At 39.1% G+C, this 12,970-nt stretch overlaps 1 protein-coding gene across 1 annotated transcript in view; it reads right to left on the bottom strand.

The window, feature by feature from the left end:
* The window catches only part of GRIK1 (glutamate ionotropic receptor kainate type subunit 1), a 123,915-nt gene that overhangs the window by 84,564 nt on the left and 26,381 nt on the right, over positions 1–12,970 (bottom strand). The window contains exons 6-7 of the mRNA XM_087417866.1: positions 4,024–4,077; positions 902–1,075 (exon numbers count right to left, since the gene is read on the bottom strand). Of these exons, the coding sequence (XP_087273992.1) occupies positions 902–1,075; positions 4,024–4,077 (228 nt within the window). The remainder of the gene's footprint in view (positions 1–901; positions 1,076–4,023; positions 4,078–12,970) is intronic.

The following is a 12,970-nucleotide window of genomic DNA, read 5'->3' as shown; positions in this document are numbered from 1 at the left end:
ATCCCAAGTTCATTTCTCTGCAAGATAATACCTTTCAGGTATCGGTAAATTGCATCTTAAAAGCAGGAGTGCTTCTCCCCATGATGGGAACAGAGAATGAAATACTACGCCAATTTAAAATGCTATTACCTGCGCACTTTCCCAGCATCTTTCCCCTTAGATGACACTGTTCCAACATAGAAAGCTTTTTTTTTTTATTTCCTGCTATTTTTTTCATCACACAGGGAGCTTCATTAGAGACATAAAGCGAGAGTAGGTGCATTTGACAACAAAAGACAAATGATGTTAGCGAGGAGCTCTCTGATGAGACAGTTTGCAGTTTATCTGTTCAACAGAGTCCCGCTCCCTTGTCAGAGGTGCTTTGGCATCTGCTTCGAGAGTGAAGCACCGTCAATGTCTACAAAGGTGTGCCTGTATGAATCCAGGACAGGAAGAATGTGAATGCACCAACCGTATGTAAATCTGGCATTTTTCCACCTGTGCTCCTGCATGCTGAGACACGGCAGAAGCGAGGAAGGCAAACTGGTTCTGCACAACTTTGACAGGCAGCTTGCTCCTCCTCCTTCCCTCCCTCCTTCTCAAGGCCGCATCCCTGGGGGTCAAACCCCCTCCACTTGCCTTTGTTTTGGTTTCTGCTTTGTCTCCATTTGGCTGACAGTGGTGGCTACTCTTGTTAACATTTTTATCCGAGCAGGTACAGTCAGGAAGCTGAAAATAGCAGTTTTTGATAGTAGTCTTGCACAGGCTTTCAAAATACCTGAAAAGCTTACTCCTTCTCTTATAGAAGTCAAGGCACAGGTTATAACACTTTTTCTCACACGATAGAAGGCATATGAGACTTTGAACGTAACCCCTAAGGAATTCAAACGTTACTTTAAATAACTATTTTAAAACTACTTACTGTCATCATGCCATCCAAGAGGCCAGTCTCGGGCCTGGGTGGGGCCTGCAGTCTCTCCATGGACCACTTTTCAATGATGGATGATACGTGAGGGTTGTCAATGTTAAGTAGCCGAAACCCAGTCATATTTACTCCACTGTACCTATAGAGTTCCAGATCTAAAGCAAATAAGTCCTGTGCAGTATTAAAAATGATAAAAGTAGAAACAAGTTAACATTTTCAATGCTTTTTATGCAAAAGAGAATTAATGATTGCAGAAGCAACAACTACATTAAACAAAAATGGCAGCCATTATCACATCGTTTCTATAAAAGAATATTTCCTATTGTTTTTCATTTGCATGCTGCCTGAGAAACTCTAAGGCAGTAAGAAGTTCTCATTTTCATCCATTTTTTGCAATACTGTTAGAGTTTGGATAAACCAGGAGAGGAATTTGGCTGCCAATAATTAGTATGCTCTTGTGCACAGAATATGACATTATGAGAAGCTAGAGAATTCTGTTCCTAAGATATAGTGTTTGGAGAGTTGGAAGGGATCTTTGTGTTGATTTAGTTAAATGCTTTTATTTTATAGATGAGGAAACTGAGGTTCTGAGTGGTGATGTGATGGGCCCAAGAGTAACACCCTTCTCCATCACATCTTGCTGCCTCAGGCTGCCCCAGGTCTTGCCAAGGAGGTGAAATCTGGAAATTGCGTATGTATTGACAGGAAGATCACTCCCAGCAGGAAAAAATACTATTCCTTGGCTCACTGAAAATAACCCATATCCCCTATAAAGAGGGCATGAAGAATGCTCACTGGACACGAGCTCAGAATAAGAACCAAAGTGTTCTCTTCAGAGAATAATCTGGAGCATATGGTCACGCGTGGACGTGAGAATCTTAATAATAGAACTTGTTCTCTTTCAGACAATGTTTCAGGAAAAAATATTTAACCCACCCCAGTGTTTTCCATTACAGAAGAGACTGAGTGTTAACTGGAAGTTTATGTTGATTCACATTTAAAACAGACTTATGTGATCATTTCAACTTTTTGCCTAAATACAAAGGTTAGACTGTAAAATATATGATTAAAAATATATAACACATTTAAGAATAAAACAAACTTTCAAAATAACATTGAACAAGAAAAAAGAACTTCCATAAAAATTTCCTAACAATGGAACCACGTTATGAAAGTGCAATATGAGATAGTACCTTATCAGTGATGATAGTGGTTATGAAAGAGACATAGCTGCAGAAACACTCCATGATTTGTATTTGCAGAAGATGCATACAAATTCATTCTTTTGAATAACTCTTCTCCGCATTGCTGCCCTCTCCCAAGATAACTTTGATTAGACTGTAGTATTATAAAAGCACAGCTCTGTGCTCCTAGCTCAGTATCAGAAAAAGTATACTGCCTTTTAAAGTGTTGTATATTTTTTCCCTTGAACTAGGTAACTAATTTTCTTTTTTCTTTAAGTTTTGTGAATACTCATGGGCAAGAATCGTGAGGATGTAAAAGCAAAGCACGGCAGACTGCAGATAAAACCAAAGGAAAATGCTTAAAGAAGCGAATTTAGAGAATAAGATAGAAGAAAGAATGATTCCTTTAGCACACTCGATGAATAAAAGGAAAGTTAATCAAGCTACAGAAGGTCACACATTCCAGAATGCATATTGAATCCCTCATGGATTCAACCAGCACGTAAATACAATGTGCTCAAATGAATGCATCAAACGTGTGCAAAATTAGGTTAGCCTTTAAAGTGAGTTTTCTATACAATAGAGAATGTGGAAAGTTCAAGGTCCGATTTTCAAAATCCCCTTGTGAGTGAAGGATGAGGAAAGCAAAGGTATGAGGGCAACGTGTCTATCCCTCAAGGGTCTCCATTGAAGACCAGCCTTCTTAGGTTTGATTGCTCATATTATCTCTCAAATTTCTCCAAAACCAGCTCTTAAGAGTGTGTACAGCTGGGAATAGTGGGATGTTCTGAGACAGATGGCGCCTTGAGAATACACAGGTGCTCATGGTGATGAAGGAAGTGCAGTATTTGTGAGGAGAGTAAGACATGTTCCAGTTCTCAAGGTTTCCCTCGACTGTTCTGACCCAATCAAGATGTCAACAAGGGAGGGAAACTTCTGCCCTCTCCCCCACTCCCTCACACCAAGCTCAGTAGCAGTAATAATTTTGACAACTGCCCCAAAGCATTTATGTCATGATGTCTTCTGTACCACTGCATGCTCTCAGAGACACTTCAGTCAAGAATGGAATTTTACTACTTCCGTGAGTAGTATGTATATAACAGCTGCCTGGGCCTTGTTCCAAATTCTTTGATTTCCCTTACACCAGCCTACCTTGCCAGTTTTATTTGGCAAAATGACATTCTTACTGAGGCTTCCAAAATCTGGGTAGATTTTAGTCGACACACCTTTACAGATTAGAAAAAGAGGTTGGTTTTGTGTTTTCTTCTTATGTAAGAAAGTGGAGTGTGTGTGGGGGGGAGGGGGGTCTTGTGTGTGTGTGTGATTGATTTTTGAAATTGATTGAATGAGAACAATCACATCATTTTGATGTGTTAAATACCCTAAATCATTCTCCCTTGATCTGATAATCCCTCAAAATTTAAGGCAATATAGTTTCTTTTGAATTTCTCAGGGTTAGAGCCATGATTTTTCTTATGGTGCAAAATGTTGAATGTGCAAAGCATCTTCCAAGTTCCTCTTCTTGGCAGTCTTCAAAACACCTGACAGGTGACCCCTGCCTAACCCAGCTATCTACTGGACACAGGTGGGTAAACCACATCAGATCAAAGAATGCCATGATACACTTCGGTGTGCCTTCTAATGTATAGAGAAAATGTAGAGGATGCTTCTTTACTAATAGTTTGCACTTTGACGGCTTCTATTTAATGGAAGTTTCATTTTAATCCCCTTCCGGATGCACATGCATTGATGCTAGTTAAAAAAGGAAAGAAAGAAAGAAACCTGCTGTTCAGCATTTCGGGATTTAGAGGATTCTTAGGAAAGTAAGGCAAATCTCCATGACAATATCCTGCCTTTGACACTGGTGGGGATGACTTTAAAATAACTGGAGATGTTTCTTTTGGTGTGGAATACATTTCTATTGGATGTGCTTACCAGGGTCGTGAAAAAGTAGTGGTAGTACTCGGTCATCATGCCCATGAACAGAATCTGCAAAGGAGAAATAAGAAGAAGGAATCAGAGAGAGAATTATAATAAGAAATAGATAGTAGGGTGACTGCCGTAATTTGGGAAAATAGAACAGGAAGAGGCTTTTGAAATACACAGAGAGCAGATCAGAAACCTGAGATGCATGAGTGGCTGATGTGGAGCCAGGACCCAGGCCACCGACCTCCATCCAGTGCTCTTTCATTATACTTTGTTTGACTTACATCGAAGTAATCAGTTGGATGATACAATTTGAAAATGGTTTATACTCAAAAAATTTTATATTTGGAGCTGTCCATAGTGGCACAGGGTTTTGCCTCCTCCACTGCCTGGTTTTTTGAGTAATCCCATGCTTGGATATATATATATATTCCATTGATCTCCTTAACTTTAGAACTTACCATAATGCCTCAGAGTAGAACACATTAAATGTTGAATTGGCAATGTTGGTATGTAGATATATTTAAATGAGGATTTATAATGAGTATATCTCTGAAACCTTTCTCTCTACCCTTTTCCCATCATATTTCACAGAATGAGCAGGGGAAAAGAGGATTTGCTTATAGATGGAAGGATTGGGACTGTTCTTAGACAAATTTTACACTGCCTCTTAATTCTGATTCTCAGTTACCATCTTGGGATCTTGATAGTTCCAGACATTTAGTGTGTATTGTTTTTGTTTGGTGGGGAAGCGGAGAAAAAGGAAGTGGATAGAAAGGATAAGAGAGATATTTTATTAAACTGTGATCTTACTTTTGGATTCCTGGAAATGGTGTCCACTGAGAAGAAAAAGTTGCAAATGGTTTGGAGATAGGCTATTGTTTCTAAATCTTCCAAATCAAGGGTATCACTTTCCTTGGGATAGGTCAACAAAAGGACTATTTGGGTGCTGATTTTTGGTCTTTGTACAGACATGAATGGAGAAGACTCAGAAATCAAATTTCCAAGGCTGTTTTCCCCACAATTCTGATAAGCTCTGGATGCAAATGAGAATCCCCTCTGGAAGTTTTAAAATCAGATATTCTTAGACATTCTGAATTAGAATTTCTGCGAGCAGAGCCTGGGTTTCTGTATTTCACAGTAATGGTTGAGAATCACTGCTGTATGGAAAACATGTCCATTTGCATTAAAGGAAAAGACTTTCATAACTTCAGCTGAGAAGATGGATTGAAAAGTCTCAGGAAAGGCAACAGGAGGAATCAGAGGTCCTGGAAAGTGCCTTAGATATGTAAGCCAGAATGATTTTACACAAAAGGGGATAAAGAATGAAGAGGGTATTCGGTGACAGCACATAACATACGTGAACACCAATTTGACACTTCTTATGCCCTTTCTGCTACCATGGAAACCAGAGGAATATTTAGTGAAATTGTAATGTCCTGAAGGTAAGACAAATGAAAGGAAACCCTCTCTATGAATCATGAGCCCACAGCATGTAAGTCACTCCTATGGTGATAACAAGACCAGGCACACAAAAGGATCTTATAAAGGGTAGAGTTGCTATAGGGCCATCAATAACATTTAAAGCTATGCATCATGAGGTCTTGTTAGCTGGTCTCTTCTATCACTGGAGCACAAACAGCCAACCTGCAGGGGCCAGTCAAGATTCTAATTCTTCAGTTTAGTCATTAGATAGTGTAATTGCAGTCAAGACTACCTCTTGAAAGGGAACTGGGCAAGTTTTATGTCAAGATATGGACCTGGACACTGAGGTTTGAAATATTGTTTCTGGAACTGAAAAAGAAACACAAAGGCTGGGTTTTCAGGTTTTAACCTGGGCTGACTTTTCTTTTTAAACTTCATTATGGAGGTGTTTGATCAACAACTGAGGGCATAGGTTTCTTCTTTTTTTTTTTTTTAGCAAACATTCAACTAATTTTTTTTTTTTTTTTGAGGAAGATCAGCCCTGAGCTAACATCCATGCTAATCCTCCACTTTTTGCTGAGGAAGACCTGCTCTGAGTTAACATCCACCGCCAATATTCCTCCCCCCTTTTTTTCCCCCCAAAGCCCCAGTAGATAGTTGCATGCCACAGTTGCACATCCCTCCAGTTGCTGTATGTGGGACGTGGCCTCAGCATGGCGGGAGAAGCGGTGCATCGCTGTGAGCCCGGGATCCGAACCTGGGCCACCAGTAGCAGATCGCGCACACCTAACCGCTAAGCCACGGGGCCGGTCCTCAGCTATTTATTTTTATTATTAATTTGTTATAACTCCTTGAGACAAATATTCATTTGGCATGCCTCTTATTTAATGTTAGAAAAGAGTTATGAAGATACAATGAATAAACAGCTAACAGATCTGCTTTTATTGTAGAAAGAACCTGTGGGTCCTCCAAGTGCACTTATTTGGCATGTTAAAAAAATCCCCATTCTTGACTTTCATATCTAGTGCCTGGATCGGTGCCTCTTGATTCTTCCCTTGAATTTGCCAGAAATGGAAATTAAGAAACAAGTATAGTCATGGATCATTGATTTGTCAACGTTGTGGACTCTCTAGGGCCCAGGTGAATAAGAAACTTCTAGATAAGAATAAAAGCAATAGCACCAAAGGTGGTGCTTTTTAAATAATTGTCCTTATAATGGTCTGTAGACTGGTTGTGAGTGGCAGCCCTGTCATCTAATGGTAGTATACTTTATAAATGAAAGTATTGCCTTTACACGATGAGTTTCTCTTTGCATGTTGGTATTTCAAGTAAAAGTCATTAAGGGATTAAGAAAATGTCACATCAAGATAAATGTCAGTTTTTCAAATAAAAAGTATAATCATGATATGGAGAGCTTTCTAATAGTTGTTTGCAAAACTGACTTTTTCCTAAGAAACACTACCTTTGAATTTTGATACTGTACTTGTCTGCTGCACTGACCAGATGGTGCTGACCTAGGCAATGTGCCCACTTTACCAAGGCAGTGTTGCTAGGAACTAGTTCTGACTCTATTTAAATTATTTTTAATTGCAGAAGACCATCACATGACACACACTAATATGTAATAAATGTGGTTGTCAGTACTATTCGTATTGATGGCATAGCCCCCTTACTTGCGTCTACTAATATGTTCTTATAATAATGGTTGTTTCCTAACAGAATTATTCTTATTAAATAACCCTTGACATCATATTGACTTAGATTGATAGTAAAAAATCCAGTCCTTTCAATAGCATTATGTATCTATAATATGATGGTATTGAGTGAGTATCTACTACTCTTCTTGATTTTGGAGGACCCATAGTGTAGATGTCATTAGTGACATTGGCAATTTCCCAGTTTGAAGGGCACACGATAGGATTGCATTTCTTGGCTCCTTGTGCTTGGGTCAGGCCATGGGCTGGTTTTGGCTGAGGAGGTGGGAAAGATGCTGACATTTGTCACCCTCCAGAGATCTCACTGCCCCTGACATGTGACTAGCGTGGTTATCAGTGCCAAAAGAAGCATTTTCCTTTTGAATAAATATAACTTTTTGTTTCATGAATACTTCAAGTTATGTAAGTGCTCTTATTTACAACTTTCTTTTGATTGCTAGGGAGTTTAGGGTCAAAATTGTGGGTCCTACCTTAGCAATTAGTCAAGATACAAGTCAATATGTAAGATACATATTCTACTCATGTTAGTCTCATCCAGCCTTGTTTTTCTTTTTTAACCTAATTTTCCCCTTTGTACCAACTCCTTTCCCCTTTTAAAAAAGATTTATCACATTGTTTCAAAAGTATTTTTCTAGGCTACTTCAATTCTTTGTAGAATAAAGATATAACAAATAAATACTTATGGTAGGGGGAAGCTGAATAATATTTTCTCGTAAAGAGAAGTGAACTATTCAGATCTGATGAGTTGGGTTAGAGTAATAAAAAAGGCCTCCAACAAAACACCATCCATAGTTAATCATACTCTATGTCCCTGCAGAATCAACTATAAGAACTAAAAAGAGACTGTGATGGTAAATTTTATGTATCAACTTGACTGGGCCAAAGGGTGCTCCGGTTAGATATTATTTCTCAGTGTGTCTGTAAGGGTGTTTCCGGATCAAATTAGCATTTGAATCAGTGAACTCAGTAAAGCAGATGGCCCTTCTCAATGTGGAAGGCATTATCCAATCCACTGAGGGCCTGAATAGAACAAAATGTCAGAGGAAGGAGGAATTCACCCCTTTTGCTTCCTGCCTGACTGGCTGAGCTGGACATCAGTCTTCTCCTGCCCTTGGACTGAGATTTTCACCATTGATTCCCCTGGTTCTCAGGCCATCAGGCTAGGACTGGAACTACACCACCAGCTTTCCTGGGTCTCCAGCTTGGAGATGGCAGATGGTGGGACTTCTCAGCCTCCACAGTCACGTGAACCAATTCCTCACAATAAATCTCTTCCTATACATATATCCTATTGGTTCTGTTTCTCTGAAGAACCCTGACTAACACAGAGAACAATATCAAAAGACTAAAATCCCTGCATACTTATGACATTCCATTCTCTCTAGATAACATAATCCTTAAACCAGCTAGGAGAAGGGTGGCTGATACCTATTTGAAGGCTTTCTCTATATTATGCTATTATGGAAATGCCTCATGACCATTCTGTTGTTTCAGTGGCTAGAAAATAATTACTGTTTTCTTTCTTTTGTAGTTAAAATGAATCATCAGAAGGCAGAATAAAACTCATTGGCATTGACTCTTGAAAGGACAATTCCAATGGTCCCACTGTTATCAAAATACTCTGGGACACAGTTGTCATTCATTTACAATGGTGGCCCCAGCTTGGCCCAGCTCTTTCTGGAGTTTTTGCAGCAGAACTCTCATGGCCTTGTTCACAGTCGCCTTGGCTCTCCTCAGTCTAGCCTTGCTGTTCTTGGCAAAGATCATCTCTTGGATTTAGGTGGGTGAAGCTATCACATATCACAGGCAGCCTGAGCAGCACAAAGACCATACTTTAGTTTGTCTTGAGAGCCCCCATTCAAGTCTAGATGAAGATGAGTAAGATAGTTTATAGGGTCTAATTCCTATGCTTGGTGACAGAGTTGGCCTATAAGATGCTTGGAAAGTCTCTGGGTAAAAGTCTTCCAATAACATGTCCTGGTATCTTAAGAAGCCTGCCCCGTATTTCAACCGGATTATTTTCCAGAAGGTAATGCAGTGCTACAAAGACAGCAACAAAAAATTCTCCACAAATTCTCAGCATCCATTGCTAAGGGAAATCCATATGTCACAAATAATTGGCATAATGCTGCTATCATAGTAGCAAAAACTTAAAATGTAATTTGGAGTACTCTTAGGCAATTTTGAGGTATTCTTGTAATATTTATAAGGGTTTTTATTACCGCTTCTTTCCATTGAAAAATAGATGTCTTGGGAGTTTATATTGACTAACCTGTAGTGTATCGCTCCTTTTATAGCCTTCTCAGTATCAGGATAAACTCTAAACCATCAGATATGATTTCCACTCAATAACTTCAAGTGAACAACTTCCAAATGTGTGACATGCAATGTGGCTAAAATAATAGCTTTACCTCAAGAAAGAAATAAGCTATTTCAGCATAAGAATAATCTTCAGGAAACCAGTTGAGTGATATCAAGTCTCAGAGCAGCAATTTTAAGAAGAAGTTTCAAGCTCTAGGTTGTAGCTCTCTTTCACCTGCCAACTGTGCATCTACACTATCCTCTGAGCAGATGCACTGTTGGTAACACAATTTTTAATCTTGGTCATAAGTAGAACAAGCTAGGTATAAGTAGGCTTTTAGATCAGTCTTTATTGTTGTAAAAGAAAAAATCACTCATGCCACATTGAATGATTACAACTTATATCTACAAAGGTAACAGTGGAATGTAGAAAATAGCATTGGATCCCAGAAAATCCTGACATATAGAAACCCATCTCCTTATGGAGTAGGCTGAATAATGGCCCCCTAAAAATGTCCATATCCTAATTTCCAGAATCTATTAATATGTTACTTTACTTGGAAAAAGGAACTTTGCAGATGTGATTAAGTTAAGGATCTTAACTTATGGGGAGGTTACTCTGGGAGGATTACTCTGGATTGTCCAGGTGGGCCCAATGTGATCACAAGGGTCCTTATAAGATGGAAGTAGAAGCGTCACAAGGCAGAGAAGATGAGATGAAAATGGAAACAGAGGGGAAGAAAAGGCCATGTGATGTGGGGCCACACACCAACGAATGAGGACAGCCTCTAGAAGCTGTAAAAGGCAAGGAACTGGATTCTCCCCTGAAGCCTTCAGAAGGAATGCAGCCCTGTGAACACCTAGATTTTAGACTTCTGACCTTCAGAACTATAAGGGAATAAATTTGTGTTGTTTTAAACCACTACATTTGTGATCATTTGTTACAGCAGCAGTAGGAACCCAACACACCTCATTTGCTCATCTTTCCATGATTATGGTGCATGAGACTGCACAACTTTGATATTAACATCAAGTGCATGTATCAAGAGGAAAAATGACTTGTTTGAAGTAGAAAACTTTATAAATTTCTCTATGCCTGTCCATTCACACACACATGCTAACCACGTGCATGTACACAGATACAAGTTACCCACAAAGAGATTCCAGAGATTTTTGCTTCTATTGGACTGTGGTGCTATACCATTTACAAATTCAGCCCACTTTCCTCCTGCTTCCAAGTGAAATCAAAGAAAAGCAAAGGATATTCCACAGTGTTGGTGAACAGAATAGCTGTCTTGTTTGGGAATATCTTTCGGTCTTAATTCCTTTGTAAGCTTCTCTCTCCAGAGGTATGGTCTGAAGGAGAAGGGAAGCCTATGCTAATAGATATTAATAAATGGAGTGGAAATCAGTGGGGTTTAGTTTAGCTTCAGAAGATAATCCTACGAGAAGAGCCAGATTGCATCACCCAGGTGTGCAACAGAAGAGATTATGTTCTTTAAGGAATACAGACTTCAGACAACAGAGCAGGAGAAAAAGATTTCCCCTGCAAAATGAAATAGGCCACCCGGAAAATAGGAAGGAGTGGAGTTTTAGGCGGATTACATGAACCTAAAGAATAAACTCTGCAACATCTAGGGAAAATTGGTACAAAGATGATGTGTAAGAAAAAATACAGTGGAGGAATAGTTTTTAACAGCCAAGTACTGAACAAGTCTAGAAGCTGGAAAGTTAAGAGAGAATACATTGAACACATTGTAATCTTTTCTGCAATAAGCTTCTTTCATAACAGTAGCAATAAAAACTATACCTCAAATTTGCCTGAAGGTAAACTTTTGAAGGAGAGAGAGGCATGTAGCCATTAAAGGGCAGTCTTGCTGGTCTCATGACATATCTATAGCCTAGTAAAGTCATCATGAATCTGGGTCCTGTTCCTCAGCCTTTTTAGCTTTTTGGATAACTTCATTTTGTAAATTTATCTGATAACTATCAGGCTTAGGAAATAATTATATATGTATATCAGTGTTTCTCAGTGCAATAGAATCTTCAGAGAACTTTTGAAAAATACCGATGCCTGTACCCCATTTCTAAATATTCTGATTTATTTCTTTTGGGGTATGTTCTAGGCATTGGTATCTGTTAAAAGCTCTCCAGGTGATACTTACATGCAGCCAGAGCTGAGAACCACTGATTTATGTTAATTGAACTCATATTTTTAAGCCATAGCAATAATGATCATAGCTACTATTTGCTGAGTGCTACAACATGTCTATTGCTGTAATAAGTTCTTTACATATTAGGGAGGAAGCGTTATCTTGAACGTATAGATTTGGAAGATAGAGCATACTTATAGTATTTGAACCCAGGTTTGATTTCAATCCTGGGTTCTTTGTGCTATATTAACTTATTAATTGATAATAGGAGGTATATGTGGCAGGAAAGTCAATAATTTGCACAAAGTACGTCTGGACTGTGAGAACCCAAATGAAAGCAAATGGCTCTTTGGTGAGAGCAAAGTTAGAACCATAGGAGTTGGAGCTTTATCTTAGGAATGAATCCATCAAGCTGAGAAAGTTTGAGAAGTTGCCCATGTATTTTCGAGGGAGACTCCTGTCCAGAGAGCCCGACCCAGCTGTAAAATGTTGTGCCTTGGATGATGCTGCAGGTCCTGTGTCTTCTTCTGCCAGGAATTCAGACCTACATTGCTCTTCTACTGTGACATCTCTTTAGATATGAGAATTAATTAGATCCTGATTTTAAATCTCTTTGGTGATGTTTGCAAAGAACATTAATCTCCTTAATGGAGTCACCTTACCTCAAGAAAGGATAGTTGGTAAAAAAATTGTAAGAGGTATTTTGTTGTTGTTAAAATTGTGTAATAGATATAACAATACATATTTTTGTGTACTAGATGTTATAATGGCACTGGGCACAAGGTGGGGAGGGCTTTGCATGGCATGCTAAACAATGTGTCCCTTATACCGAAGGCAATCAAAGAGTGGGGGGAGGGCACTCAGGAATTTCAAACATGAAAGGGAAAAGGTCAGATATTTTATTTAGAGTTAACAGTTTTTGAGGGTACATGGAGGCTGGATGGGGAAACGGAGGGGTAGGGGACTTGTGACAGAGAGATCAATTGTTAATATAGAAGGAAGATGATGAGAGAGATGGAGAAAAGGAGGTTGAATCTGAAACATATCCAGAAGGCAGAATCTACGTTTGGTAATTAATAAATCAGAAAGTTGAGAGAGAGTCAAGTGCATTCCTAGGTTTCTGCCTTGAGTGATTGGATGGTATTTCTAGTCACCAAGACAGGGACAGGAGGAGAAATTGGTTGGTTGGAGGAAGGATAAGGAAAAAGATGCAACATGTTAAGTTTGGCGCAGAGATTTAATGACATTGGGTGAGATCTTCATAAGATAGGGAGACTTCGTAAGTCAGGCTGAGAAGAGATTTGGGAACCATTGTTGTCACGTAGTGTAGGTGATGCAGTGATAGAGTTAGAATGGGGAAGC

Source organism: Ceratotherium simum, chromosome 27 (genome assembly GCF_057802395.1).
Source record: "Ceratotherium simum simum isolate JZ-2026a chromosome 27, ASM5780239v1, whole genome shotgun sequence".
NCBI lineage: Eukaryota > Metazoa > Chordata > Mammalia > Perissodactyla > Rhinocerotidae > Ceratotherium > Ceratotherium simum.
This window is presented reverse-complemented; position numbering and strand designations above follow the sequence as displayed.